The 27,308-nt window shown below is 32.1% G+C and overlaps 1 protein-coding gene across 2 annotated transcripts in view; it reads right to left on the bottom strand.

Moving 5' to 3' along the window:
- The window catches only part of LOC118193346 (cell adhesion molecule Dscam1-like), a 672,928-nt gene that overhangs the window by 371,510 nt on the left and 274,110 nt on the right, over nucleotides 1-27,308 (bottom strand). For both annotated transcript variants that reach the window (XR_015042955.1, XM_085823337.1), the window contains exons 3-4: nucleotides 19,480-19,641; nucleotides 4,851-5,000 (exon numbers count right to left, since the gene is read on the bottom strand). Coding sequence is in view for 1 of the 2 variants with exons in the window: in XM_085823337.1 (XP_085679463.1) it covers nucleotides 4,851-5,000; nucleotides 19,480-19,641 (312 nt within the window). In the remaining variant the exon portion in view is untranslated. The remainder of the gene's footprint in view (nucleotides 1-4,850; nucleotides 5,001-19,479; nucleotides 19,642-27,308) is intronic.

The raw sequence follows: 27,308 nt of genomic DNA, 5'->3' as shown, positions 1-27,308 counted from the left end.
CCCTTTAAAAATAAATTCATAACAGTTAACAGAAAGGCCCAGTCTACATGCATTACAAAGCACCGTCCAACTTGCGGTAAAACTAAAATGTAGAATATAATTTAAGTCAAACCTAAAATAAATAGTGCTAGATAGCATTTAAGTTACGCATAACATGAATACTCACAAAAGCGTAACCGGCATGATGATTAGTCCGATATGGTCAAAAGGTTATCAAAAAAATAACGAAATGTGCGCTTGGCTAGCGAAACACTCTCTGAATAATCTCAGAGATTCACACGTTTAAATAAGCACTTCACTTAATTTTAAATTTACATCGTGGCGAGAGAATGTGAGAGGAAGTTGAGAAGTTTAGAATACGAATCAAACTTAAAATAAATGTGTAATGCAAAATAAGGAAAACCTTACAGTTTAACCTAAACTTAGCGTCTAACGGAGATAGTCGACAATTGGAACAGAGTCTGTTAGTTCATAAACTCCGAAGTACACAGCCATTTATAGATATCATTGTCTCAAAGCTTATTCTTCAGAATCTGTGCTTTCTCACGAAATAAGTTTGAAATCGGCTATCGTGACAAAGCATTTTGCCCCATGTTCATTGATAAAAACCTGAAGAATTATTGGTAATGTTTCAGCTGCACATCTTTAGTGACGGTTCTGGGGCGACTGCGAGAGTCGAGATGAAGTTTACTCACTTTTCTAGAATTCTACGCTGCAGCAATTGGTACTGAGTTTCTCCTTATGACAATAATACTCGTTTCATCGAGCCAACATCCTCAATGTCTGTCTAGAGAGTGAGGGCATTTTTCGTACTGAGGCGGCCGTCATATTCCCCCTTTCGCCGCATTTGATAACAGTGAAAATGCGATTTTCAGTGCGGTTAAATTTTAACCGGGGAGAGTATTTGGGTATGCTATCTGTCCACGCTTAGCTCCTTCAACCAGACTGAAACATTTGGAAAGTACGCTAATGGAGAAAAGACTAGGTTTATCATCTGCCATGGTTTGATACCTCATTGAAAACATAGGCTATTGTAAAATGTGTTTGATGATTCTCGGCGGTCAAACACCCTACTAATGTTTTACTTTTAATGTTACCCACCCTACTAATGTTACCCTACTACTCTTTTTAGCCTTAAATAACATTTTTTAAATTACTAAAATGTAATGATGTTATACAGTCTAAAAATTAAATATATATTATTAATATAAATTACTGAAAAATTTACTATTGACAGAGGCTTTTCACTTTACATTATTGACCAAGAGATTAAAAAATTCTCAACATATCAAAAAGAGCCGCTGGTTTTAGATTATTATACTTCTGTTGTCATTCCTTTCTTTGCATCGATTAGTTATAAAATTGCACGTATTTTACAGGAATTCGATTTTCGGATTGTTTTCTCTTCTGTCAATATAATTCGCACTTCAGTTCTTAAGGACCTCTCCGAATATAAACTTCTTGATACAGTTATTTTATTTCCATTTGTTTAATTTACATTAATCAAACTAAGTCTTAAAATTTCGCGCTAAGGAACATGAGGCATATGTTAGGAGAAACGACACACTTAAATCCTATGTTTACCAACACCGTTGGTCAGAAAATCACATTTTCCTTTTTTTTTTTTTTTTTTTTTTCCAGCCAGAATTATTCAACAAAAACTTCCGTTGGCGAACTAAATTTTCTACAAGCGTTTAACGTTCATAAAAATCTTCCAGTTCTATAGTTTTATAGTTTTATAGTCCAGTTCCAAACTGCCTTTGCTCTCACCTTTTAAGAAAATTATTTCGTAGTTGTTTCCAGTTGTCATCAATAAATGGCACCAAAAGCTTGATTTCCTTTTTCTCATTCTTATCACTTTATTTGATCTTTTCAGTGGATTCTCTTTTGTCATTTGTTCACCCAAACAGAAGCTTCTTCGTTACTTTACCAAGAACAAGGACAAGGGAGGGTTCTATTTCCAGGTTCTTAAGCTTATAGCCTTTATCCCCACATCGTCAAAGAATTATTTTTATCGCCAAAAAAAGGGTTCCGCAAAGAGGTAAAATTTAGTGTCAAAATATTAAATTAACAAAAGAGTAACTGCCTTACACAGTGATAAAAGCTAAAAACACTGAAGGACTTAAATTAGTAATTTTGATGTCGAAAAAGGGGCAGAATCAATTTTGAGGAGGTTACATCATGAATTTTGAAAAATATTTACGTTTCCTTGATCAATGGTCTTGTGGAGTTACCTGACTCTAATGACCGGACCAACCAGCGATGTTATCTTTGTCATGTGCCACCGCGAACTCTGCCTCCGCGATTTACTTTGACAATCTTTTACACAAATTTAAAATTCATTGATACAAGTTAATGTCTCCTCATTTTTTATTATCACCTCTGTGCGCTGATACATGTCTTCGTGCATCGTTAATTCTTCTAAACCAAGCAGTTGTTACTAGGTCAAAACTTTCACATTAATGGCAAAAACTCTTTAGTAGTTGAACCCATTAAACAACATCCCAGGAAGTCCTTCTGCGCATATTTTAGGATGGATTTTCTTCGTGATGGCACAGACAATATTTTTTCAGAACAAAAGGTATAATTAGCATACGTAGAGATCAAAGACTGTCTTACTTTGTCATTCGCTATAATTTATGTTGCTATTATAATAATATATGAAATATGAATATATATACATATATGTAATATGAAATGCTTATACCAAAATTTACTTAATGAACTGAATCATAAAACAAATAAGATTAAAAATCTGACAGATTTCAGATTTTATATTTCGCCCAAACAGGCGTCTTTTTCATTTAAAGACACATACACGTTTTGAGAGCATTTGGGCAAATGCCGCTTTGGGATAAAATTATGTAAAAACAGCATACGTAAAAACAGAATTTCTGATAGATAGTCTCACGCACTGCAGATAAAAATGTTTTACTTCCTATAATGTTGCCTTGGGTCGCTTTCAAATGGTTGAGTTTTTTAATCAAAAATTTCTTAAAATTTTACAAACATGAAACAGGCAATAAAACAAAATTCCAGATTCCAAATTCGGGCTTCCAGGTGCTCATATTCGAGTGGAGGGCTATGTTATTCAAAATTTGATGAGTCTTGGTACCGTTGTTTTTTTCATAATGCGAGAAACATTCATATGTTCATGCAGATTCTTTATTATTTAATTTCTTTAAATATAATACAAGTCAATAATATCTTGTGGCAACAATTTGAAAAGTGATTCAGACATTTGTTGTGGTTTAACTCAAAATTCCGTTTTGCGGCTAATAGCCCTTCTTGTTTAATAAATCAGAACTAATCATTTGGGCTAATAAATCAGAACCTATTTATATAAAAAATAAAATAAAAATTAATAGAATTAATAGTGCGTAATGTAAAGCTTTTTTAGAAATCTTAAAAATTAGTGTACTAAAATAAATTTCATTTTGGCGGTCTACTGTATAAGATTTATTTTACATAGTATATCAAATTACTTGTTTTAACTGTGAAATACGAATTGGTATGGAATTAAAGAAAAAATATAGAACAATTGGAGATGAATGCTTTTCAAACTGAATTAGTATTATTTTTCCTCATTACAGACGGTTGGAAGTCGGTGAGGCAATTATTTTTTCGAATTACGAATTTGATATAATTAACTTATTCTTTTTTTTAATTAATCGAAGTGAATATTTTGAATGTGTACATTTTCTAGTAGGTCTGATGGAAAATTATTTCAAAGACTGAAGAAGAAGAGAAAGAGATTTAAACGAAAATTAAAGAGAAAAAAAACACTTTAAAAAAAGAAGAGAAAAATAGTGTATATGCATTAGAACTAGGAGGAAAATCATGCGATTGAAATTTTTCTCTCAATTAAAAAATGTAAGGGGTTGCAAACTGGAACATTATAATTGAAATGTTAAAATTCAGATGGTTAAAAAAAGCTAGCACAGTTTTAAGATATGGCTGAAGTCTGGGGTCGAAATGAAAGTTAATTATTAGTTTTTTTATATTATGTCAGATTTATTTTTAATTATTGCAAGGTAAACCACAAAATATTATATATTAAATAATTCATGATACGTAATTTATAAGCGTATTGAAATTCTTCTAAATTTTATATTAGTCAGAAAAATTTGAGATACCAAACTTCCTTAAGTAAAATTTCTTGTTCTCAAGGGAATTCAAGTTCATGAATCTTTACCTATAATTTCTAGAAGAAAGGAAGAAAGTTCTCTACAGGTATTTTTTTAAACTTATTTATTTATTTTTGAAGGGTTCCTGCACCTTTTCACTCTTATATTTTTCTCCATATAGATCATTTTCGATTTCTTCACTTTTAAAGAATGTTTTAACAATTTTTTGTTACCCATTTGTTGCATTTTACTGTAATTAGGAAGTTGAAGATCGTTATTAATTTGCACAGGCAGTTTTATTAATTTTTTTTCATGCTTCACCAAAAGCAACATTATAAATTTCTTGAGCTAGAATCAATACAAATACTCAATCAAACTATTTGTATTGTAGTTTTATGATGAAAAAGCATAATGACGTAATAAATACAATATAAAGAAAGCTTATGCAAATAATTTCAACGTTCATTGTTTTTAGTTTCAACGAAATCTAATTTCTTTTCTAGTCGATAGCTAAAAAATTAACATAAATTAGAATTTGAACTGTAACTTGAATTTGCGGAAACTTTAGAGACCCATTACTTTGACGTACTTTTTTCTCATTATTAAAATATTATTTTTCATAGCATTCCATTCTACGAAAATAATCTCTCGCATTGTATTTTCCAATTCTATAGAAATATTGCAATTCCATTCTAAAAATAGAGAACTGGGACTGGTGTTTACCTGTAACAAAAAGCTTTCCAGCCGCAGTGCTGGGGGCTACTTCTCCAGTCAACCGATTCCTAGTAACACATCGGTAAGTTTTGAAACCATCTTCGATGCTTGCCCCTCTAATGTGCAGTTCGCCTGTCGGGAATATGCTGAATCTTCCACCTGAAAGGTATAAAAAATAACATAGTAAATAAAAATATATGGGACTCAAAAGAATTGAGTTGGACATTTATTTCAATTCCTTTTCTATATAAAAACTCAGATTTAGAATGCCTAGATATCTAGTTCTAAGGCAGTCTTTTGTGTTATGCTTCTCAGAATTAAATTACTATGTTCTATGTTTTTAGAACGGAATTAATTGTGTTTCATTTTATGTAGCTTATAAAAATTCTATCTCCTTGTTTTTAAGTCAGTAGTTTATTTTATTTTAAGACAGTAATAATTTTTAAAATATTCACTGAAAATGTATATTTCATGGTATATTATTTAATTTTCTACATTTTCATACTATTTTCAGAAGTAAAGCAAAAGATAAGATGTATACAAAAACCTGTTACGATTTTTTTCATTTTATATTATGAAATTCAGTATATTTATTGATTAAACCCAAGATTAAATATGTAGTTTCATGAATTTTCATGTTTAGGCACATCAATCATTTCATACAAAATTTAATCTTAAAAGTAGGTATTAAGATTGCAAATACATAATTTAAATAAAGCAAAACAATATATAAGTGAAAAGAAATATCTATAAATTAGAACTTACCTACATATAACTACCAATTTCTAAGAGATATCAAACAGTATTTCAGGGATTAAATTTTAAAGAAATACTCGCATATTGTATCCAAAATAGTTTTAGCAAGTTTGTATTTAGCTAAAGATAAATACCTCCAGGATATTTTGTCGATATCCTCAGTCTCTCAATAATAACTACCTTCTTAGTTTAAAAAACGTGCTAACAACCTTAATCCAACAAGTTAGTGCGAACCAAAGCAAACAAAACGAAATGTTAAACTTATGTCAATAAAAGCATAAGGCTTGCGGAAAGAAGGGAGAAAATACATTAGAAATTTTGACTTGTGGTCCCCAAACATGACTTGTAGTCCAAGCATGACTTGTGGTCCCCCAAAAAGTTTTAGAATGTCTGTTTGGGTGTATGTGCGGAACGATATGATATCAACGAAAACTATTGTATGAAACTTCTCAAAATTTCGATTTTCCGTATTTAAGTTCTTTCTGCATTCATATAAAGAGTTAGCTTTTAGGTTAAACTGGACAACGAGTTGTGGTACTTTACATAAAGTCCGTAAGAGTTTTTGATGGAACAATATGAAGTTGTATTTTACTTGAAGCCAGTAACCGTTTTTAATTAAATATGATATTGATATATAATCCCAAATATTCAAAATTTAATTTTTAAGACGTTTATATCAATGGGAGAAATTTGTTACATTTTCACTTAAACTAATAAATAAGAAATAATACTTTACTCGAAGCTCTGAACATATTTTCGTGCAGGAATATATTTTAAGATAATCCACAAATTTAGTATTTAAAATATATATGTGATTGACAGCAACTTATTACATTTATAAGCATTAAATGTATTTTTATAATTATGCTAAATGTAACAAGAAAAATCTCATTATAAAGAAGAATTATGAAGCATTTAAATGCATAAGCCTCAATACTCAATTTTGTGTCCATTTCATAGTGTCAGATCAGTTTTCAAATCTATAGCCAGATGTTATCGCTATGTCTTACCTTTAAACAAATAATATAGCAAATATAAATAAATAATATAACGAATTAAAAAGTGTAAGGCAACACTTAATATTCTATAGGGCTTAATAAAAGACACTCAGGCTTTGAAGAGTTTGTGATTTTGTTGTTAAGTTTATGTGGCATAAGTGTAAAGATTATCTTCATAATCAACGCACATAATTAATAATGCTTTGATAATTAATAAAATACTATTATCTGTTTTAGTTTCATTTACGACACCAGCGTTATTTATACATCATATGATATAATAAATCTCGAAATAACGCAGTTTAGAAATATTTTTTTAATAGAGAGGGGTAATACACAAATTAAAATTAAGCATTAAGAAGCTATTGATATTTTAAATTATAAGTTATATATTTCGTTTCTTACACACATACAAATACACATTTATAATTATAATATTTATATTAATATTAATGTTTACACCAGCGGTTATCAACCTTTCGACTAACTTCTACCATCTAAACTAAAATTGAAAACTTTTAGAACCACCACTATAAAGTACTATTACCACCACTCTTGAACAAAGCTCAGATCGCATAAATTTACAAGTGTTAAAGAAAAAAACTCAATCAAGCTGTTGGGAAACTCATTTTTTGAATTTAATACTGTAAAGTTCCTTATTTTCGCGAGCTCGTCGTAATCGCGAAAATTTAAGCCTCGCAAAATACTTTTTTTTTTTCCGACCTCAAATATTAATAAAAAATCAGAAATTTTTAACTTACCCAAAATTTAATGATTAATAGCACAGTTACAAGCTTTTTCTTAACAACTTTCTTTCTTATAACTAGTTTTGAATAATATACAACTGCATTTCTCGTATATAAAACAATAAAATTAATAGAAGGCAGCTCATGTACTTAGAATACTATTTATACCAGCTTCTTTGAAGCCGTTCAAAATTATCTCATGTTTGGCTTCAATACCGTTAAATAAGCGCACAAACCAAGAAGCGTAAATCGGTTTTAATCGTGATATTCGCAAGTCCACAGATACTTTTTCCTCTAGAAATTGAATCTCATTAGAATACCGCTCAATAAATTCATTCTTGAGCAAACGCTTGAACTCGCCATTTAGACGGGAACGGAGGAGACAAACGTTTCGGACAAAAGGAAGTTTATTAAAATGCTTTAGCAAAAGGTGCACTTTTAGAATTTTTCAACTATCTCAAGTTTACTTAGGTACTTTTGAAATTTTTCAATTTTCGGTTCTGTTCATATAAAATTCGCGAAATTTTCAGCTCATGAAATCACCGATATATTCATTGTCGCGAAAATTACGGCTCGCGAAAATAAGGGCCTTTACAGTAGTTAAAAATACTTTGCTTCTTTGTTTACCACAATTTCTCTTGCGTACCACCGGTTGAGAACTCCTGGTTTGTACATGTAAAACGCATACAGCATTTTTTGAAAACTTGATTTACGTCCAGCTTGGGCTGAAAATCTTTATTTGGTTTGCGACATTTATTTGGATTACGACTCAATATCGAAAAGTTACTATTGGACGCATTACATTTGTTTATTTTTTTGAGATTATGCCTCGAGACTGCCCATGAAAGTCAGTACGCCTGTTGCTATTATTCAGTAAGCAATCCACGTGATAACTCAGAGTTTTTCACATGATTTTGTGTTGTAATGTTTGTAAAAATTTTATAAATTCGTTGATAATAAATTTTAACAAAGATAATGTGAAGAGTTAAATGACGGAGAAAGGTCTAAGGTCACCATGGAGGTGAAAGAAATTGTTGGGAAGTCTGAAGATGGCATGCACATTCAGAGTATAGCTTTGCAATAGGGTATACCGAGAAAGACGTTGTCTGCGATTGTAAAAGATAAAAGCGCTACTAAACCGGCTAACGTAAGATGAGGGGGTTTTCAGTCTTTTATTATTGAACAGTGTTATACAATTGAATGGACAATGGAAATGGAAATGACAATGGGAATTTTTTAACAGATGGATCAATTATTTTCTTTGTTGGAAAATATCTTTTACTATTCATCCAATTTGATATATGTTATAACTACACAGGTATTTTGCATGCGCATTCAAATTTCTTTGCTAAATCGGAATACATAATCTGTCAAATTCTGCGTTTTAAAGTAATATACTCGAAACCGATATTAAATTTTATCTGCCACTAAAAACAAAATATGTTCGATTTCATATGCGTTGTTCAATGTCTTATCTAACTTATTTATGCGTATAAAATGTTATCAGTGTGTTTAATTAACAAGTTTACTGTTAAACCTCATCAAATTATTCACAATTTTACCATAAGACCCTTTCATAAAATATCAGTTCGAATTCGTTTTTATATTCTTTATATGCATACTTTTTATTCGAAATCAGAAAGGTAGCATAATATTTGCTACAGGAACATGCTATTTATTTATACGTTTTCTAAACACGGGAGTTTTTTATCACAGAATATATTTTCCGAATATTTTATAGATTTATAATATGTACCAGTGTCGTAAGAACGATACAGAAAAGCTTTCAAAAATTTAATAGCATTTTATATTTTACTGTAATAAATTTGTATTTGTTAAAATATGTTTTCATAAAAAATTATTTAATCCATTGTAATAGCATATTAATAAAATCTCTAACATATTAATGCATCAGACGTTTTCAACAATAAATAAACTTTCAGATTTAATATAAGATATAATTTATTTTCTGTGGTTTTTCATATTAACCTTCTTATTTCAATGCACTGTGATCTATCAAAAATTATTTTAGGTGGAAGCTAAATTTTACTGCATTTCATAATGTCAGATCCTCCAGCGACCGAGCGGTAAAGCCAGTAAGCATTCGAAACTCGTCAAAACTGGGTCAAAACGTGGACAATAACATCCTTCCCTAAGCAAATAGCTTTTGTGTACTCTAATCTAAGTAATTCAATCCAATGTACACTAATGGATAACGAAATCTCAAATGAAAAAAAAAAAAAAAAAAAAAGTTGAAAATAAAAAAAATCTGAAATTTTTCAGATTTTAAATTACGTCCAAAGGGGCGTTTTTTAACATTTTGTGTGTTACCTTTCTTTATTAAATATCATGTTCCTCGCACTTAAACCATAAGATCCAGTGCAACAGCAATATCGCAAAATAGTTTTAAAACGAGCATATCTTTAGAATTTCCGATACAGAGACTCACGCGCTGGAGATAAAAATGTTTTTTCCGCACAACGTTGCCATTGCTCGCTTTGAAATCCTTGAGTTTGTTAATCAAAAATTCGTCAAAGTTTTAAAAGATAGGAAATCGATCATAAAACAAATTTCAAATTTCAAATTTGGTCTTGCACATGCTCATATTCGTTGGAGGATTACGTTATTCAAAATTCGATGACTCTATGTACCGTTGTTTTATCACAATACGAGAAATATACATACATTTATGCAGATTTTTCATTATTTAATTTCTTCAAATATAATGCAGGACTCTAACATTTTGTGGCAACAGTTTGAAAAGTGAATCGACATTTATGAGTCTGACGCAAAATGCCAAAACGAAACTAATAGTCCTTCGGGATTCAAATCCCTTTGGACTAAAAAAAAGTTGAAAGAAGAACTTGTGGTACATAAACGAAATTTGGAAGGCATGTTTGCACATGTGAAAGATAACATCTATTCAAATCAACAAATATGTGCGCCATATATAAATCACGTTTACTTTAAGTAATCGATATAAATTTCGTGTGCTTTATTTATCTTCAGGACTGGGATTTGGAAGCGAGACTTGAGTCAAGAATGCGTTAAAGAGACGATGAAAGCTGTATCAGCAGCTTACTAGGTTTGAACGGGGCCGTATAAAACGGCTGTGAGGAGGTAGAGTTTCTTTTCTCGATAATGCAGATAGACTCGGAATGTATCCACTGTGCACTTGTATTGATATCAGTGACCAAAAGTAGATAGAGGTACGGCCGCACAAGTGCCGCCAGTCACGAGGAAGACCGTTGAGTTCCCCACGTATCTGTATGGCTTCGCATTACATGTGCAGCAGACGTTCACGCTTTTGTTAGCACCAGAGCGACAAAGCAAACACTAACTAATCGATTACTTGCAATGACCAGTTGAGACACAGCTACTTGAGAGTCAATGCGTGATGACTATGACTTAATCTACTTGAGAGACAGCTGCGGAACAGACGCTCAGCAGTGGGAATACCACCATACATACCACCGCCATTTACGATTTCAGAAGTGTCAAGCTAGAGGTCATTGATGTTCGGAGTGGATAATCTGTTCTATTCTAATATGAGAATTAATTCTAATATAATAATTTTGCGTTGGTGCTAGTGATGACCGTAATTTGTTTAGAAAGACGCCAGGTGAGCGTTTGAAACCAAGCTGTCTGCGGCTTAGACACATTGGAATTACACCAGGAGCTAGGTCTAATGGGATAACTCCATATTACAGCAGAAGCTCTCGTCGTTATCATCACACATACCTTGACAGCAATGCTGTACGTCAGATTTGTGTTTGCACTGGGCAGTTTCCCCAACAGGATAACTTTCTTCCTTATACCACAGGTATCACCCAACGTGCTATATGCAAAGAGTGGACATGTTGCCTTGGCTTGCGAAATCACTTTCCTTTTTTCCCATCGAGCACGTATGCGACAAGCAAATCCAGCGTCATACACAGCCAACATGTGCTGCTTCTAATTTCATTGACCAGTTGCAACAGAGTTAGAACTCCATCTCACAAAATGACGCAAGGCGCTGAACGACATAATGCATGCTCTTTTGCATATTTACATTCAACATAGTAGAGACTTCAGCGGTTATTATTGTGCCGACATTCGCATTTGAAATGTCTTTAATCTGCGACCCTGAAACACTAATCAAATAAATATGTCATCTGCACAAATACTTTACCTATCTTTCATCACTCTATACTGATATTGTCTTGGTGTTGAGATTTCATTTTTTCACCAGTGGATTTTATAGCTCATTTAAAAGGTAAACAGTAAATTTAACAATAAAAACATTCTCTCAGAGAATATCATAATCAGAATTTCAAAAAATAATAAAAATAATAAATGAAAATCTGAAAGGTTTCAGATTTTAAATTACGTCCAAAAGGGCGTTTTTTTAACATTTTGTGCGTTATCTTTATTTATTAAACATCATGTTCTTCGCACATAAACCATAAAATTCAGTTCAAGAGCAACATCGCGAAATAATTTTAAATTGAAGTTAACTTTAGAAATTCCGATACCAAGTCACATGCGCTGGAGATAAAAATATATTACCTGTGCAATGTTGCCATTGCTCATTTTGAAATTCTTGAATTTGTTAATCAAAAATTCGTTAAAGTTTTACAAAATATGAAATCCATAATAAAACAAATTTCAAATTTCCAAGTTGGACTTCCAGATGCCCATATTCGCAGTATAATATTTGGTGGCTCTAGATACCGTTGTTTTAACACAATTGCGAGAACCATACATATATTTATGTAGATTCTTCATTATTTAATTTTTTCAAATATAATACAGGACGATATGGCAACTGCTTGAAAAATGAAAGGGACATTCAGAGTGATTCGACGCAAAATCGCAAAACGAAAACAATAGCCCTCAGGGACAAAGCCCCTTTGGACTAATAGTAACCTAATCGTTATTTACGACACATAATAATACACGAAATATAAATTAAAATCGTAATATTGACTGACTAAGGCTATCAGAACTGTAGTGAAGCAGGAGCTGGCAGCGGTTTTACAATAATTGTAAAAAGAACGCAAGTAATTAAAACAGAAAATAAGTTGTAGAAAAGCATGACGCGATGTGATAAAATGCGAAAGCTGGCTGTGTTTGTTTCTAACGTCAGAAATATTATATTTTAAACATACTACTAAAATAATCTAATACCTAAAATGAAAACTTCATATTGCATTTTCTCTAAACTAGAATGGTTTGTTGGCAAAACGTTCATATTTATTACTTTGAAAAGTATAGAAACGTACTTTATTACGCAATATAAATTATTTAGAACAAGAGAGAAACAACATAATATAAAAGTTAATTTAATTTAGTTTTTTGTCCAACAGAAATGCTTTATCTGTTGTACATTATTTTTCAGATGCCTTACCTATACTTGTTACTTTCAGATGCATTACTTGTATGTTGAATCAATGCCAAAAATTTGCCGGAGGAAAACAAAGGTCATTATACCTTAAATTCTTTAGTACTCCTTCCGCAATTAAAGAAAGAAGAAATAATTTCTTGACCTTCCTGGAGAAACATTTAGTCACATTTTCATATCGAAAAGATGATGAGTGTTAAAGCATTGATAACTTCCAACGCACCTTATAAAGTAGTAATCCCAGAAATGCGGGGAGGATACATCTATTCTGCTTCAAAAAGAATGGGGGAGAGAGAAGCGGAAACAATTCTTTTTCCAAAAGTTTTCAAAATTAAGTTAACAGCTCTACAATAATACAAGATGATTTAAAAAGATATTTTAGTTCATCACGGGAAACATCTCCGAAGAAAGACCACACTTGAATTTTGGGTTTTATATATAATTTTTGGTTTGAATGTAAAACCATGATTTTCTTATAACACTTTTCAGATTTAAACTAATTGTACCTTTCTATGAGTAAACCAAATTTGTGTCACCATTGTTTGAGAATTTTTTTAATAGTCCTCTTAATTAAAATTGTCCTATTTGGTCATACATGAGGTTTTCGTTTTGTTTCGTTTGGTTTATTTCATTAATGGTTCATTTGGTTTATTTCATTCACTCGAGGGCTAGACGGCTAGTTGTAAATAATTATAATCGCAACGTATGTCTAATGAAATTTCTTCTATTAACTACTATAAATGTTTAGAAGGAACTGAGTTTATGTTGCGAAAAGCTGCTTAAATTTCTTCTAAAATCAAATGTTTTGTAGTTTGAAATAATTATAACAATAAGTTGTAGTTAATATCGTCATTTGCAATGATTTATATATATTGCTAGAACTGCTGTCTGTTCGAATTATTCAAATTATATTGATTTAAATAACAGTTCCAAAACATTCAAAATCTTTAAAACTTAATTCGTCCGTTGTTCTACAAAAATGTAGTCCATTGCATAAATTCGAATTTTTCATTAATGTAACTTATTTTGTATTGAAATTTACTGCGTTTCTATAGCTGTATGCAACGGTACAATAATTTACCTGCAACGGCAAATTTTTTACACAAATTATATTTATATTTATATTCATCAGTTGTACATAAAAATAGCTTGTTTCGTTTTCACCTCAGTTATAGTTTTAATATATTTCGTTAGCAATCAAACTTAAGTAATTAAATAAGTATTGCAATTTTATTATTCTGAAATGAAACACAGCGTAGCTACAGGAACTACTTTTTTGCATCCTGAAATGTTTTTCAAAGTAATTTCTGCAGCTAAAAAATTGCTAATTAGGAATAATGTACAAACAATTGATAAAAAGCATGAAAGTAAACCTTAGTTTGAATGCTTAAAATTGGTAGCTATGAAAATGGTAATTTTTTAACTTAAAAAATTAAAAAAGAACTAATTGGTAACTATGAAAACCTAATTTAACATAATAACTATGAAACTTTGGTAACTGTGTTTACTCAGTTATCTAATCAGGTACAAAAACACTATATAAACTATCATTTAATGAGTTGCAGAGCACATTAATGTATTTACAAAGTTGTTTTATTATATAAAAATTTTAATTGTCTTTAAATTCGTATTATTCCTAAATGAGATAAGAACTAATGTTAAAGAAAGAACAGTTCTCATTAAAATTGTATGAATTAATACATTTGCAAGTAAAAAACTTCATATCCATGAAATTGCTACAAATTTAAGTGCTTAAAATAACAGCAATGATTTGTTGCATCAAACACACTAGTGGAGGTGAAAGATCATTCGAAACATAATGGTACACAATTTCTATTTACAAGCTTTTATTCTGAAACATATATTATAAAAAAAGTGAGTAACTAAATTTACTAAAAAAATCTAAAGGTTTTTCAGATTTTATATTACGTTCAAACATGCGTTTATTTATTTATTTATTTATTTATTTATATTTTTATTTATTTTTTTTTTTCATTTACAGACACATACATGGTACGAGAGCATTTGGGGTAATGCCGCATTAGGCTAAAAATATTTAAAAACTGCATATCTTTAGAATTTCCAATAGATAGCCTAGTGCACTAGAGATAAAAATATTTTTTTCCGTGCAGTGTGATGAAAATGATCGCTTTGAAATTGTTGAGTTTCTTAACCAAGAAGAACTCTTCAAAGTTTTACAATATATGAAATAGATAATGTGTGTGCGTATGTGATTATGGCAAAGCCTCGAGGGCTATCTGCCTAAATGGAGGGATGCCTTCGTGGAGGACTTTCTGAAATAGATAATAAAACAAATTCTAAATTCAGGATTTGGATTTCCAGGTGCCCATATTCGGGTGGAGAATTACGTTAATCAAAATTTGACAGATCCAGGTACCTTTGATTTTTCACAGTGCAAGAAACATACATACATTCATGTACATTCTTCATTATTAGATTTCTTTAATTATTCTTCATTATTTTATTATAATCCAGGGCGATAATATTTGTTCGCAACAATATGAAAAGTGATTCATACGTTTAAAGTGATTCGACGCAAAATGCCGTTTGGAGACTAACAACCCATCTGGGCTAACGCCCTATTGGGCTAAAATGTTGAAATATATTTGAATACTAGTTCAATTGCAAATACTAGTTCATATTATAGGAATAAAGAACTAATTTTCTTTCAATATATGTCACAATTTATTCTGTGTATTATAAAACATAATCTGAAAATCATTTTATTTTTAACTATAATCAATACTGGATGATTAACGTTTGCAAAAAATAATAAATAAAATGTAATAAGCTGACTATAAAAATTTTTCCATAATATTTATTTTATCTTTAGCGACATAAATATATGAATGCTATAAGATTATGCTTTTAAACTGAAGTCAGAGGAATTTTGTTTAACTTAACGCAGTTAATAAATGCAAATGGGTATATTATTCCCATTTAGTAAAAGGTTTAAAAACATAAATGAGCAGGTTTTTAGCTGAAATAAAATCATCCTCCTTTCACTCTATTAGCCAAAGGCGCGATTGCTTAGAAGGGCTATTAATCTCAAAATCACTTTTCAAATTGCTGCCATCAAACTTTATCACCCTATATTTCATTTAAAGAAATTAATTAATGAAGAATATGGCTGAATGTATGTATGTGCCTCGCATTGCCAAAAAGCAACAGTACCCCAAAGCCATCAAATTTCGAATAATGTAGGCCTCTATCCGAATATGGGCACTTGGAAGCCGAATTCCGAATTTCGAACTTGTTTTATTATCTATTTCATATTTTGTAAAAGTTTAAAATATATTTTATTAAAAACTAACGATTTCTCAAAGTGAGGAGTGGCAATACTGTATGGAATAAAGCCTTTTTTATCTCCAACGCGTGAGACTGTCTATCGAAAATTCTAAAGACATGCAGTTTTTAAATATTTTTAGCTCAAAGGTGCTTTAGCCCCAAATGCTCTCGTAACGTGCAAGTGTGTGTACGATAAAATACATCCCTTTAGACGGAATATAAAACCTGAAAAATTTCAATTTTTTTAATTAATTAGTTTCATAAATAAAGTAATTCTTCATTGAACTGGTTAAAAATTTTAAGCTAAGAACGACCCAAACTCTCCATTTGCATATTAGACATGCCTATAAATTCGGATCTGGACTCCCCAGTCGCCGTTCCTTCGTCGTCTTTTCGCCGGCAAGTAGGCAACTGATCCGCCGCAGAGCATTTCGCCGACACGTGGAAATGGCAAACATTACTAAGATTGCTTGTAATATATATAATGTCTTGATTACAAATTTGCGATATACAGAAAGTTCACGCAGCGCAAAAATTGTGTCAATGTCAAATGAACAAAATTATCGAATTTCATAATTATGGGCTCAACTTCTGAACTATTATATTATACTATCGTCCCTAAAATTATGCAGATACAGAGATCACACGATTTGTTAAAATGTGGTGAAATTTTAATCAGCCGGTTCAGATATTCACTCATGCAAACTAGACATTCATGTTTTAATGAAATCTTAATCTAAAATGGAATTACTTTGGAATCTTGTTGGCACAATCATCTCTTAAAATCAATAAATATATAAATAGATATTCTAATGAGTCAACTTTTATTCATATGTAACAATATATTTGTATAAAACTGAGTACAAAAACATTTCGTATTATATTATCCAAAATGTTATAATACTACCTGAAATGTGAATGTTAACAAACCAACGGGTTCTTCAAATGATAGAAGTTTAGAATATACACTGGTGTGCAAAAAGTAAGGACGAGACGGTTTTTTCAATATAACTTTGTACAAAAGCTTTCCAAATCAACACATTTAATACCGTAAGATCCCCAATGCGTAAGGACATGAGTAATGTAAGCAACACTTACTAAAAGAGAAATCAGAGTGATAAAAAGAAGCTTTATTTAAAAAGTAGCATGGGGCGCAATGCGACTGAAGGCCGAAAAATCCCTGTGATGGGTGTCTAGCAAGAAACATCCGGTCTTTAATAGGGGATATGATCTCCCCTGACTGCTAGGCAGGTTTCACAGCGTCTGCCCATGCTGAGAATGAAGGTGTCAATGAGTTGTTGAGGCATTGCTGCCCATTCGTCTTGCAGCGCCAATCGAAGCTCCGGAATCGTTACTGGTATTAAGGTAAGAGCTGCCAAGCGTCTGCCTAGAAAATCCCATACATGCTCGATGGGATTGAGATCCGGATATCGTGCCGGCCAATCCATACGTTCAATCCTCACTCTCTAAGAGCTGTTCGGCAGCTACTGTGCGATGACATGGTGCATTGTCGTCCATGAAAAGGAACTGCGGACCCATAGCGCCTCTAAAAAGGCGCACATATGAAAGAAGAATCTCGTTACAATAACGGGTCCCGTTGACTGAACCTGCGTCGAAGATGTGAAGGTCTGTACGACTACCAAGCATGATGCCTCCCCAAACGAGAACACCGCTACCTCCATACCTGTTCTTTTCAATGATGTTCGAGGGATGATTGCGGCTTCCCCGCTCTCTCCAGATGAGTATGCGATGAGAATCGCTACTCAGACTGAATCTGCTCTCATCGGTAAAGAGTACTCGTCCCCATTCATTGTCTCTCCAATTCCGGTGTTCCCGGCACCACAGAAAACGCCTTCTCCGATCGGCAGGCGTTAGAGGTACACACCGTACAGGGCGTCGTGCAAACAGACCACCACCGTGCAGTCTTCTGGCCACGGTAAAACGCGATATCGGTCGTCCAGTCACCTGTGTCGTGTGTCTAGCGATTTCTCCCGCTGTCTGCCGCCTGTTTCTTCTGGCCTGTAAGGCAATATACCGGTCATCTGCGGGTGTGGTTCCTCGTGGACGACCACTACTAAACCCCCGGATAGCTGTTCCTCTAGTTTGAAATTGTCTCCAAAGTCGTGAAACGATGCTGTGAGCAATTCCGAACTCTGCAGCCACACTTGTCACACTGCGGCCTTCCTCCAACTTCCCAATGATTCGACCTCGGGTAAAATAATCCAGATGTCGCCTAACAGATTGATTATTCGCCATTTCTCGCTGAGGCAGCAACTCGGTGTGATTTTAACTGCTATACGGCGTGCAATCTCTTTGCCAGAAATACTGATCTTACACCGACAACATGCTTTATACTACTCAGACACTCCCTCATCACGTCTACCTGCATATCTGCGCATGTGCTACCGTACATCACCTTATTAATCTCCTGATTCGTCTTTCTGTCCACTCTGCCTCTTCGTTCAGCTGATATGCTAATTTTTCGACTTCGTCCTTAGTTTTTGCACACCAGTGTATTTTGCCATAAATTTGGCGGTAGAGCAAATTATTTTAAAGTACGATTATTGCGATTTATTTTAATGTACTTGCAACCAGTCGAGTCAAATCAAAAACAAAATTCAATTTCTTTTAATTATATAAATAAAATACCCCTTAAATATTATCTTGCTCTTTAATTAGTTTAATTAGGCTAGTTTAATTTGAAATTTCAAAATAATTTCCTTCTTACTATGTTGCATTATATTTTGCTTAATTTAATTTTAACGCTTTATTTCATTATTTCATATTTCATCTTCATTACGAATGCTTTTGGTCATTGATTTGAATTTTAAGTATGCCATTAATGAAATTATTACTTTAGGATATTTTAGTAATTCTAGAAGATGTGTTTTGTTTTGTTTTGTTAGGGCGGAGCCCGGTCCACATTGCCAAACAAAGTTTGCCCTATGACCATATGCGGGCTACACCAGTACAAAAATCACCACACATCTAGAAGATGTGTTTAACTATAAAAGCTTTTTCTTTTAAAATTTAACACAGCCAGAGATAAGTAAACAGAATATATATAGTATAAGCTTGTCTTGACGGTGAAATATAGACCAATTGCGAACTGGCCCAAAACAGAATTGGCATGCCAAGATGGTAGTTGTGAATAGTTCCATTCCCAGAAATCCAAGGTAATTTTCAGTTTATTGAGAGTTTTATTGTAAATTCTATGTTTAAAAAAGAGAAATGTCAGCCGAATTGGAATTGCAGAATTTTTCGAAATTGGAATAAGTAAATTTGTTGCTATCAAATATGAATTTATTATCACTGACATTGCTTTTTCCTTATTTCGTACTTTCTAGTATTAATATATTCTTTATGAAATTTTATTTCGTTGTACATCTCTTACATGAAATTTTACATGTAAGAGAAATTATTGGGACTTATTTTAAAACACATACCTTTTTCAGGAGTATCGACAATTGTCCTAGAATCATCTCTTATCCATGACGTGACAGTGACGTAATCCTTCATAAATGTAGGAATGCTACATCTCAGAACAGCTGTATTTCCACTGACAGTAAATTCATCAAATACTTGAATTTTGTAAGGTTGTTTCACCACTGGAAAGAAAAAGACGCAATTAACAATTTAAATGATAGCTGCGAGAGCATTGAATACAAAAAATTTGGAAAACTTTTAATGCAAGGAACTCAATTAGTTAAAATATATATTAATCAAATATATGAATATGCAGGATGGCCCACAAATCTTTGACACATTTAGAAAGAAATAGCCATGAAGAAAGCAACATGAATACATGTCATTAGATACTGTTTGAATAATTTTATTCCATATCATAAATAGCCACCACTTATCATTAATACTAAAATAGGGGAAGCGTATTCCCGTATAATTTTTTAACACATACAGTCTCCCCGTGCACTACAAATGTACAACACGGGCTTACAAAAGTAAGTTAACTAAAGCATTAAATATGATACTAAATGAAACGAGCAAAAGCATAGAACAGCAGTCTAGACTTCACAAAAACAGAGAAGTTCGCCTTGCAAGTCACGCCAATTCTTCTCATGTAAATTATTTGATTTAGAATTCAAACAACAAAAATCAGCGTTATATTTTGAAATTTTCACAGGACTAGTTTTGATGGTTTTACCGAACCATCATCCTCAGCTTCAAAAGCGCAAATGAATGAGATAAGATATAATGACTAGATAAGTTAAGAAAGTCTGGAAAGGAGATAAGCTGCCATCTGTTGATGAAACCAGAACAAACATATAATTTATTTAAAGGCTGAAAGCATATATGGATTGGAATTAGGGTCGTTAACTAGAACAGAAAGACTTTTTTTAATTTGAAGTGCCTCAAGAAAATCCAGTTCACCACGGGAAGATGTTTTTTGAATAATTTTGGCAGCAAAAAATTGAAAGTGTGATTTTTAGAACCAAAAAAGTTGGACAACAGAAGACTTCTGTGTTTCTTTTTTTCATATGCCTCATGTTCCTTAACGCGACATTTTAAGGCTCTCTTAGTTTGGCCAATGTAAATTAAGCCACACTGGCAATGAACCTGTAAATACATATCTGGAATTCATATCTGGAATGGGGTCCTTGAGTATGGAACTCGGAATTTTATTGATGGGAGAATAAACGACCCGAAAGTTAAATTTCTGCAAAATACGTGCAACTTTATAGCTAACTGATGGAAAGAAGGGAATGACAACAGAAGTTTTATAATTTCCTAAAATAAGAGTGTGCCTTTTAGAGGAGCAAACTTCAAGAGCACGGAAAACATAGGAATAAAATGAAGCTAACTTTGTTTAGTCGGATGACAAGATTTGAAGTGTGGTGGAAGGCAAACCGATGAAGGTTTACAGTATATTGTAGTACTGAAGTTGGATGTGTTACGTGTGACCAAAATGTCGACAAACGGAAGAGAAGGCAAGTTTCAAGTTCAAAAGTGAATTGAATATCAGGATCAATGGAATTCATTGTTGAAAGAACTTTCAACAATGAATCATCTTTATTATCTTCAAACAGGGTAAAATTATCGTCTACGTAGCGGAACCATACCAGAAGAAACTGGATTTTCTGGAGGCAAGTGTCAAACAATTTGGATTCATAATAATACATGTAGATATCAGCCAGGATGGGATTGAGGGGCCTTCCCATGGCTATTCAAGTATAACCCTGATTTTTGTTGTTTGATTTCAAAATTAATATTTGTTCCGCGTGTTATTGTATCTAAATTATTTGATCTTAGATTGAAACGAAACAAGTAACTTACAAATTTACCGTGACTAGATAAAAACTGAGATACTTTAAAATTATTTAAAAAGAAAATACTCAGAATGTAATCTACGGTAAACAGAAAGAAAAAACTTTTTGGCGCTCTCAGTATGACAAGATAAAAACATACTCCTCATTCCATCTAGCTAAGAGCTTCTTATAATGAAAAGACTTCCAATAACTCTTTGAAATATCAATATTTATTGGTAAATTACAGCATCTTTAGCTAATAAATGAACTTTATCATTTCCATAGAATCCAAGGTGACCGCGCACATAAGCGAAAAAAATATCAGGTCCCCTATTTCTAAGTGAACTGTCAGTTAATTAAGTTTTGAGTAATAATTTGTTGCTGTTGGTAATATTGCTTGAAAGGTGAAGAAAAGAAAGAGAATTAGAACAAATATGGTGCGTTCAGGATGCTGTCCCATTATTCTTGATCTACTTGGTGGCAAGATAAGTACCAAGACGCTCTGCTTGAAAACCAGTGCATTCATTTCTAATACGGTGCTTAAAATGGCAAACCATAGATTGGGCTTCAAAAGGATTAATTGCAAGACCAAACTTAATTTTCATTTTACTGCCATCTGTGAAGCAAATCGTATGATAAGACTTTTCCACAGTCTTTTTTGGCAGAAATTTATGGGCTCTAAAGTAGTTGGATGAGGAGTATCGGTAAGCGGACGTTTCCATTCATGCAGTCTTCCAAAGTATCAGTTGCCAATGCCCCGAAAATATTATTCTTATATTCAATTTCAAAATCAATAGGCGGAAATCCTGGAAGAACAAAAGTAGACTCATGACTTAAGATTCTATAACCATTAATAATGCGAAGATTCTCCGGTGAATTTTTCTTAGATTTCTTTTGCTATCTTCTTTGATTGAACATGTCCCCAAGCACGAAAGCCGTTTTCAAGTATTAAATCATTTTTTATGTTTCATGTATTAAATATTTTTTTTTAAATTTGATATGAGTATTACATTATGTTCTTGTTTATCTAATTTGAAAATTAAGTTTAGAATTCGAGTGTGAGATTAAAGAAATTAATTAAATCCAATTTTTTTTCTAGATTAACTTCAGAGCATCTTATTTATAAATAAAATGTGGATTGCACAGTATTTTCAAGGGTACTTTTGTATTCAACGAAGTTTCAAGAATATCTACCTAAAGACTAATGCAGAGGATAAAAGTTGCAATAAAAGTTAACCAAGCATTTCTAATATTGTAATATTGTAAAGTAATTAGGTTAATTGGAAGCAGAAAAGATGAAAAATCGCTGCGATGCCTTCGCCGGGAATCGAACCACGGACCTCTGGAATACCAGCCCAGCGTGCAGAACCACTACACCACGAAGGACGTTAGGAAAGTAGGAGAAATACTTTATATACTCCCCTTTTTAAAGGGCGACTAGGGTTTTAAATGACCTAGTCGCCAAATCCTGGGTGCGGAGAATCATCATCCACAACCCTTTTAGTTCGGGCGTCACTTGTAGAGTCATTAGGTTTATTGGAAGCAGAAAAGATGATAAATATGCAACCGCCTTTGCCGGGAATCGAACCACGGACCTCTGGAATACCGGCCCAGCGTGCTACCGCTACACCACGAAGGCACGCTAGGGAAGTGGGAGAAATAACTTATAATATTAGCAACATTGGCAGGACTTGGTTCCTGTTATTTTCATTTTGATTTCTTCTTTCCTTTAGCAAATTCTTGTATTCAATTTTACAGTATTAATATAATAGGCTAAACTAGGAATACATAATATATTAGACTAATTTCCAATTTATAGAACAAAAATTTATTCGTCGATTAAAATGTAAAATTAGGCTAACTCAGAAAAAATGTATTGTAGAGACATTAGGTTTTTTCGAAGCAGGAGATGTGAAAAATGAGAAATGCTCTCGCCAGGACTCAAACCACAGACCTCCTCTCGAATTCACATCTAGCATGCTGATCATTACACCACGAAAGCATGCTAAGAATGCGGGAGAAATACCTTGTATAAAATTTTCGAATTTCAAGAATAAGTGATATAAGATTTCTAAAGCATTTTCTTCAGTCTCCAGAAGTATAGAAACCAGAAGTAGGTCACCCGTAAAATGTTATGTAAAATGACTTTTTATGTAAGTAACGTTTTTACCAAAAATTACACAAATTTATATCCCTTAGTCATCATCATGACGTTGGAGTTAAATCTATGTGAGGTATATTTAGAATACTAATTAGTTTCAGTCTTTAAAAGCTCATATTTCTTTACCGTTTGAAATATCATTGTATCAGAATATTCAGGTTGTATAACTATAATTACTTCAGAGTAGATGGAAACTATAAAATATAATTTTTATTTATTTCAAAGTGTTTCATTTTCACATACAAAGATATTTTAGCTATAAATATAATAATTAAACAATTAATCCATACTTTGTTTGAAAATTTCAATGAAATCGAATGAGTGGCAAATAATTATAAAGTAAATATTACTTGAAAGAAGTTAGCATTAAATAAATTTATTTTTTAAATTAAATTAATCGGAAATTTTATACATAAATATCTCAGTAAATTTAATGTCACTCAAATGATATAATTAAATAATCTCATGATTTCAATTTCATGAAAAATTTCAAAAGATAATAATTCCAAGGTATAGATATGCAATTACTTAAAAAAGCAAAAACCGCCTATAATTCATACTGCAATGAAGACACTGGCACAAAAAACTTTAAAGTTAGGTATAAATACTGTTTTTGTATTGAAAGTTAATGAAAAACAATAGTAAAATATCCATTCATAAAATACTAAATAGCAAACATATGACCCATAAATTATGTATAATATTTCATTTAAAATATGCACCTAGAAAAACCTAGTGTATTTATCAACTCATATCAAACAGAAATAGACCTTGTTTCTAAAGTTTTTTAGTATAATAAATCTAAAATTAATTAAATCTGGACATAAACATTAACGATTAATTAATTTTAGATCTGTGAGTTATTACCTTATTCATTTAATCCTTCTATAAAACATTAATCAAATACAATGAATATTTTGTTTTAAACACATAAACTCAAATGGTATTTAGAAATCACCTTTATATTTTTTGTCAAATTTAGCAAATAGCTACAAAAAAATTAAACGAAACATTAATTACAATTTATATGAAGTGACATTGTTTTCACCAGATACGTATTTAGAATTACATTATTACTTGAATTTAGTAGCAACTAAATCTTTTGAATATGCAGAGATTTGCATCATTATCACTGTAATCAATGATTATGGTAAATAAAATGCTTGATTTCTAAAATACGAAACTCGTCATCATACATACCCAAAACGTTAAAACAAAAATATGTTAAAACAAACATATCTGTTGTTATACGAAACAAATCTCGAAGACAAGGAGCAAAATTAATTTGATTGCATAGGAATTTTTCCGCAACTCCAACTCCTATGCAAATTCCTTACTAATGTGTTCTGACAAAAACATCCAATTAAGGAAGAATCCTTAATACAAAGAAATGCAATTAAGACTAGATTTCCCAATTCCTTGCAATGACAGAGAAAGAGCAATTAAAAAGAACTCCTAATTAGAGACAAATTATTTTTTGTCTTTGCGTCAAACCAAGACAATTGACAGTACACAATATAATATAAGCGAAAAGACTGATGCAAATTGTTTATCTTCTTTTGTTCTCGAATGTTTGACTATTTTTCTCCAGAATGCTATTTTGCTGGAGGAATGAAAATTGGATGGTCTTTAAGAAAATAAAAAAGCTTTTAGTTCGGAAGAAATTCATCTGCATCAAGGTAAATTTGGAACTTTACCAATTATATAAAAATAATTTACTTGTGTGTGACAAATATTTTAGTATTTTCTTTAATGAAAACTATTTTAAGTAAACTTTATCGTTATTTTTATGAATATCATAAAGTATGAAGCCAAAACCTATAAAGTTCTTCTGAAAACTGTTATACAAACAGGAATAACCACAAAACTTCATTTAAACCCTTAAATAAATGCCGTTATTTTCAGGCTACCTTGCTTTTCAAAGTTTGCAACTGCTTCCTGTTGAGTTCATTCTTAAGAAGCATTGGTTTTCGTAATGGAATAATGTTTAAGAAACAACAATTATGGTAATGGACGTATGTTTGAAAACGCAGAGTGAATTGTTGTAGATAAATATTTGGCAATCACCAGTAATGAATGAGTGTTTAAAAGGCAATGCTAATAATAGTGTTCCAGTGTTTAGGAAGCAGTGATAATGGTGGTGGTCGTATATTTAAGAAAACAATGATTATTATGATGGAAAAATGTAAATGGTAGTCGACGATTATTTAGGAAAGCAAATGGTAACGGTTATGGGCGAGTGTTTGTTTAAAAGGCAATGCTAATAACAGCTGCTGAGTGTTTAAGAAGCACTGAAAATGGTAGTGGATGAATATTTAAGAAACCAACAGTAATGATAATGAAACAAGAATGAAAATGCTACGGAAATTATAGTCGACGAATGCTTAAAGAAGCAGTGGTAATGTTTACGGACGAATGTTTAGAAAAAATGGTAACAGTAGTGAGCGCATGGTTAAAAAATGGTAATGTCAAATAAAGCAAGGTAATGTAGAACACGCGATGTCTCTTAAGCTAATGATTCGATTTTGTAAGCAGTTTTCCTCTGTGCAATGTGAGCCCAAGCCAGTACTTATTTAGTAAGTCTGTAAGGGGCGTTTATTCAGATTAAGGTAGAAAGAAGTGCTATTTAGGCAAGGATTTCGGAATTTAGTGTTAGAAAAATTCCGGACTTCATTCACAGAATGAACGAAAATTTCTTCAAAAAATCCATCTGCAATAATCCTGCCAATTTTGCAGATATCCTAGCATACGAGATCCTAGCAGAAGACAAGAGATACCGCCCTTTTGCTGCCCATCTCTTAAAATAAGATCAAGGACCATTCAGGAGTACCTCCCTTTTTGAATACACCAGCCTAGCAGCTAACATCCAGAAGCAAGGTCCTTCACATTCTTTTCTCTTTCAGATGTACCTCTACGGGAGAAAATCACCCTACGTATTCATAACCGTCAAGCTTAACTTGGAATACATTAAGGAACTGGGAAAAACAGGCCAATACATCGCCTGCTGAAAACCAGTATAACCCCAAAGCTAGTGCTAGAGCGTGTCTGCCTATTTCAAGCCACGTTGTGCTGTGATTATTAGCGATTTGATTCTGTGGCGTTGAGTACTTCTAGCCATTTAGCTTGTATATCCGGTTCTTCTACAAACCAGAGCCTTTCCTGCGCGTTAAATTATTCTGTTAGCCGTTAGGATAATCTACCACATTTAATTTAGTTCAATATTACGTACTTCTGTTAAGCCATAAGTGCTTGGCTTATGTAAACACAAGTTCGGTAATTGTTAATTTTTGTATTCAAATAAAAGGGTTATTTACACCATTCTTCGGGCTTTGTCTGTCTGTAGTTTAAGACATGTGGATTATTCCTCTGCGTTCTTTCTAGAGTTCACCATTCTATATTCCCAAAGAAAGTGAGGCTCTACAAGCCTACACGTTTTTTTATGAGAATGAATTTCTTAAGGCTGATATTCTTTACAATAGAAAGCTTTTATCTAAGAAATCCGTGTAACTGTAGATATTGAGGCGGCAATATAAATATTATAGAAATAAATAGTAATAATTGCAACAAAAACAGAAGAAAATATTACGTATTTCCTATTATTACTCATAGCTAATGTAAATTTGTTACAATAAAGTGAAATAAATTATATTGTTATTGAATGATAGAAAATTATCAAAGAATATGATTATGAAAATAAAGAATAATTATGAACTATGGCCTTAATTAGCCTTGTCAGTTCGTAAAATGTCTTCATTTAGTATATAATAATATATATATATATATATATATATATATATATTTTTTTTACTTTATCTATAACAGTAGGGAAGAGCGATTTCGTTCTCTTAGA

This window comes from Stegodyphus dumicola, chromosome 9 (genome assembly GCF_044657685.1).
Source record: "Stegodyphus dumicola isolate Sdum_Otavi_A_Nest chromosome 9, ASM4465768v1".
Lineage (NCBI taxonomy): Eukaryota > Metazoa > Arthropoda > Arachnida > Araneae > Eresidae > Stegodyphus > Stegodyphus dumicola.
This window is presented reverse-complemented; position numbering and strand designations above follow the sequence as displayed.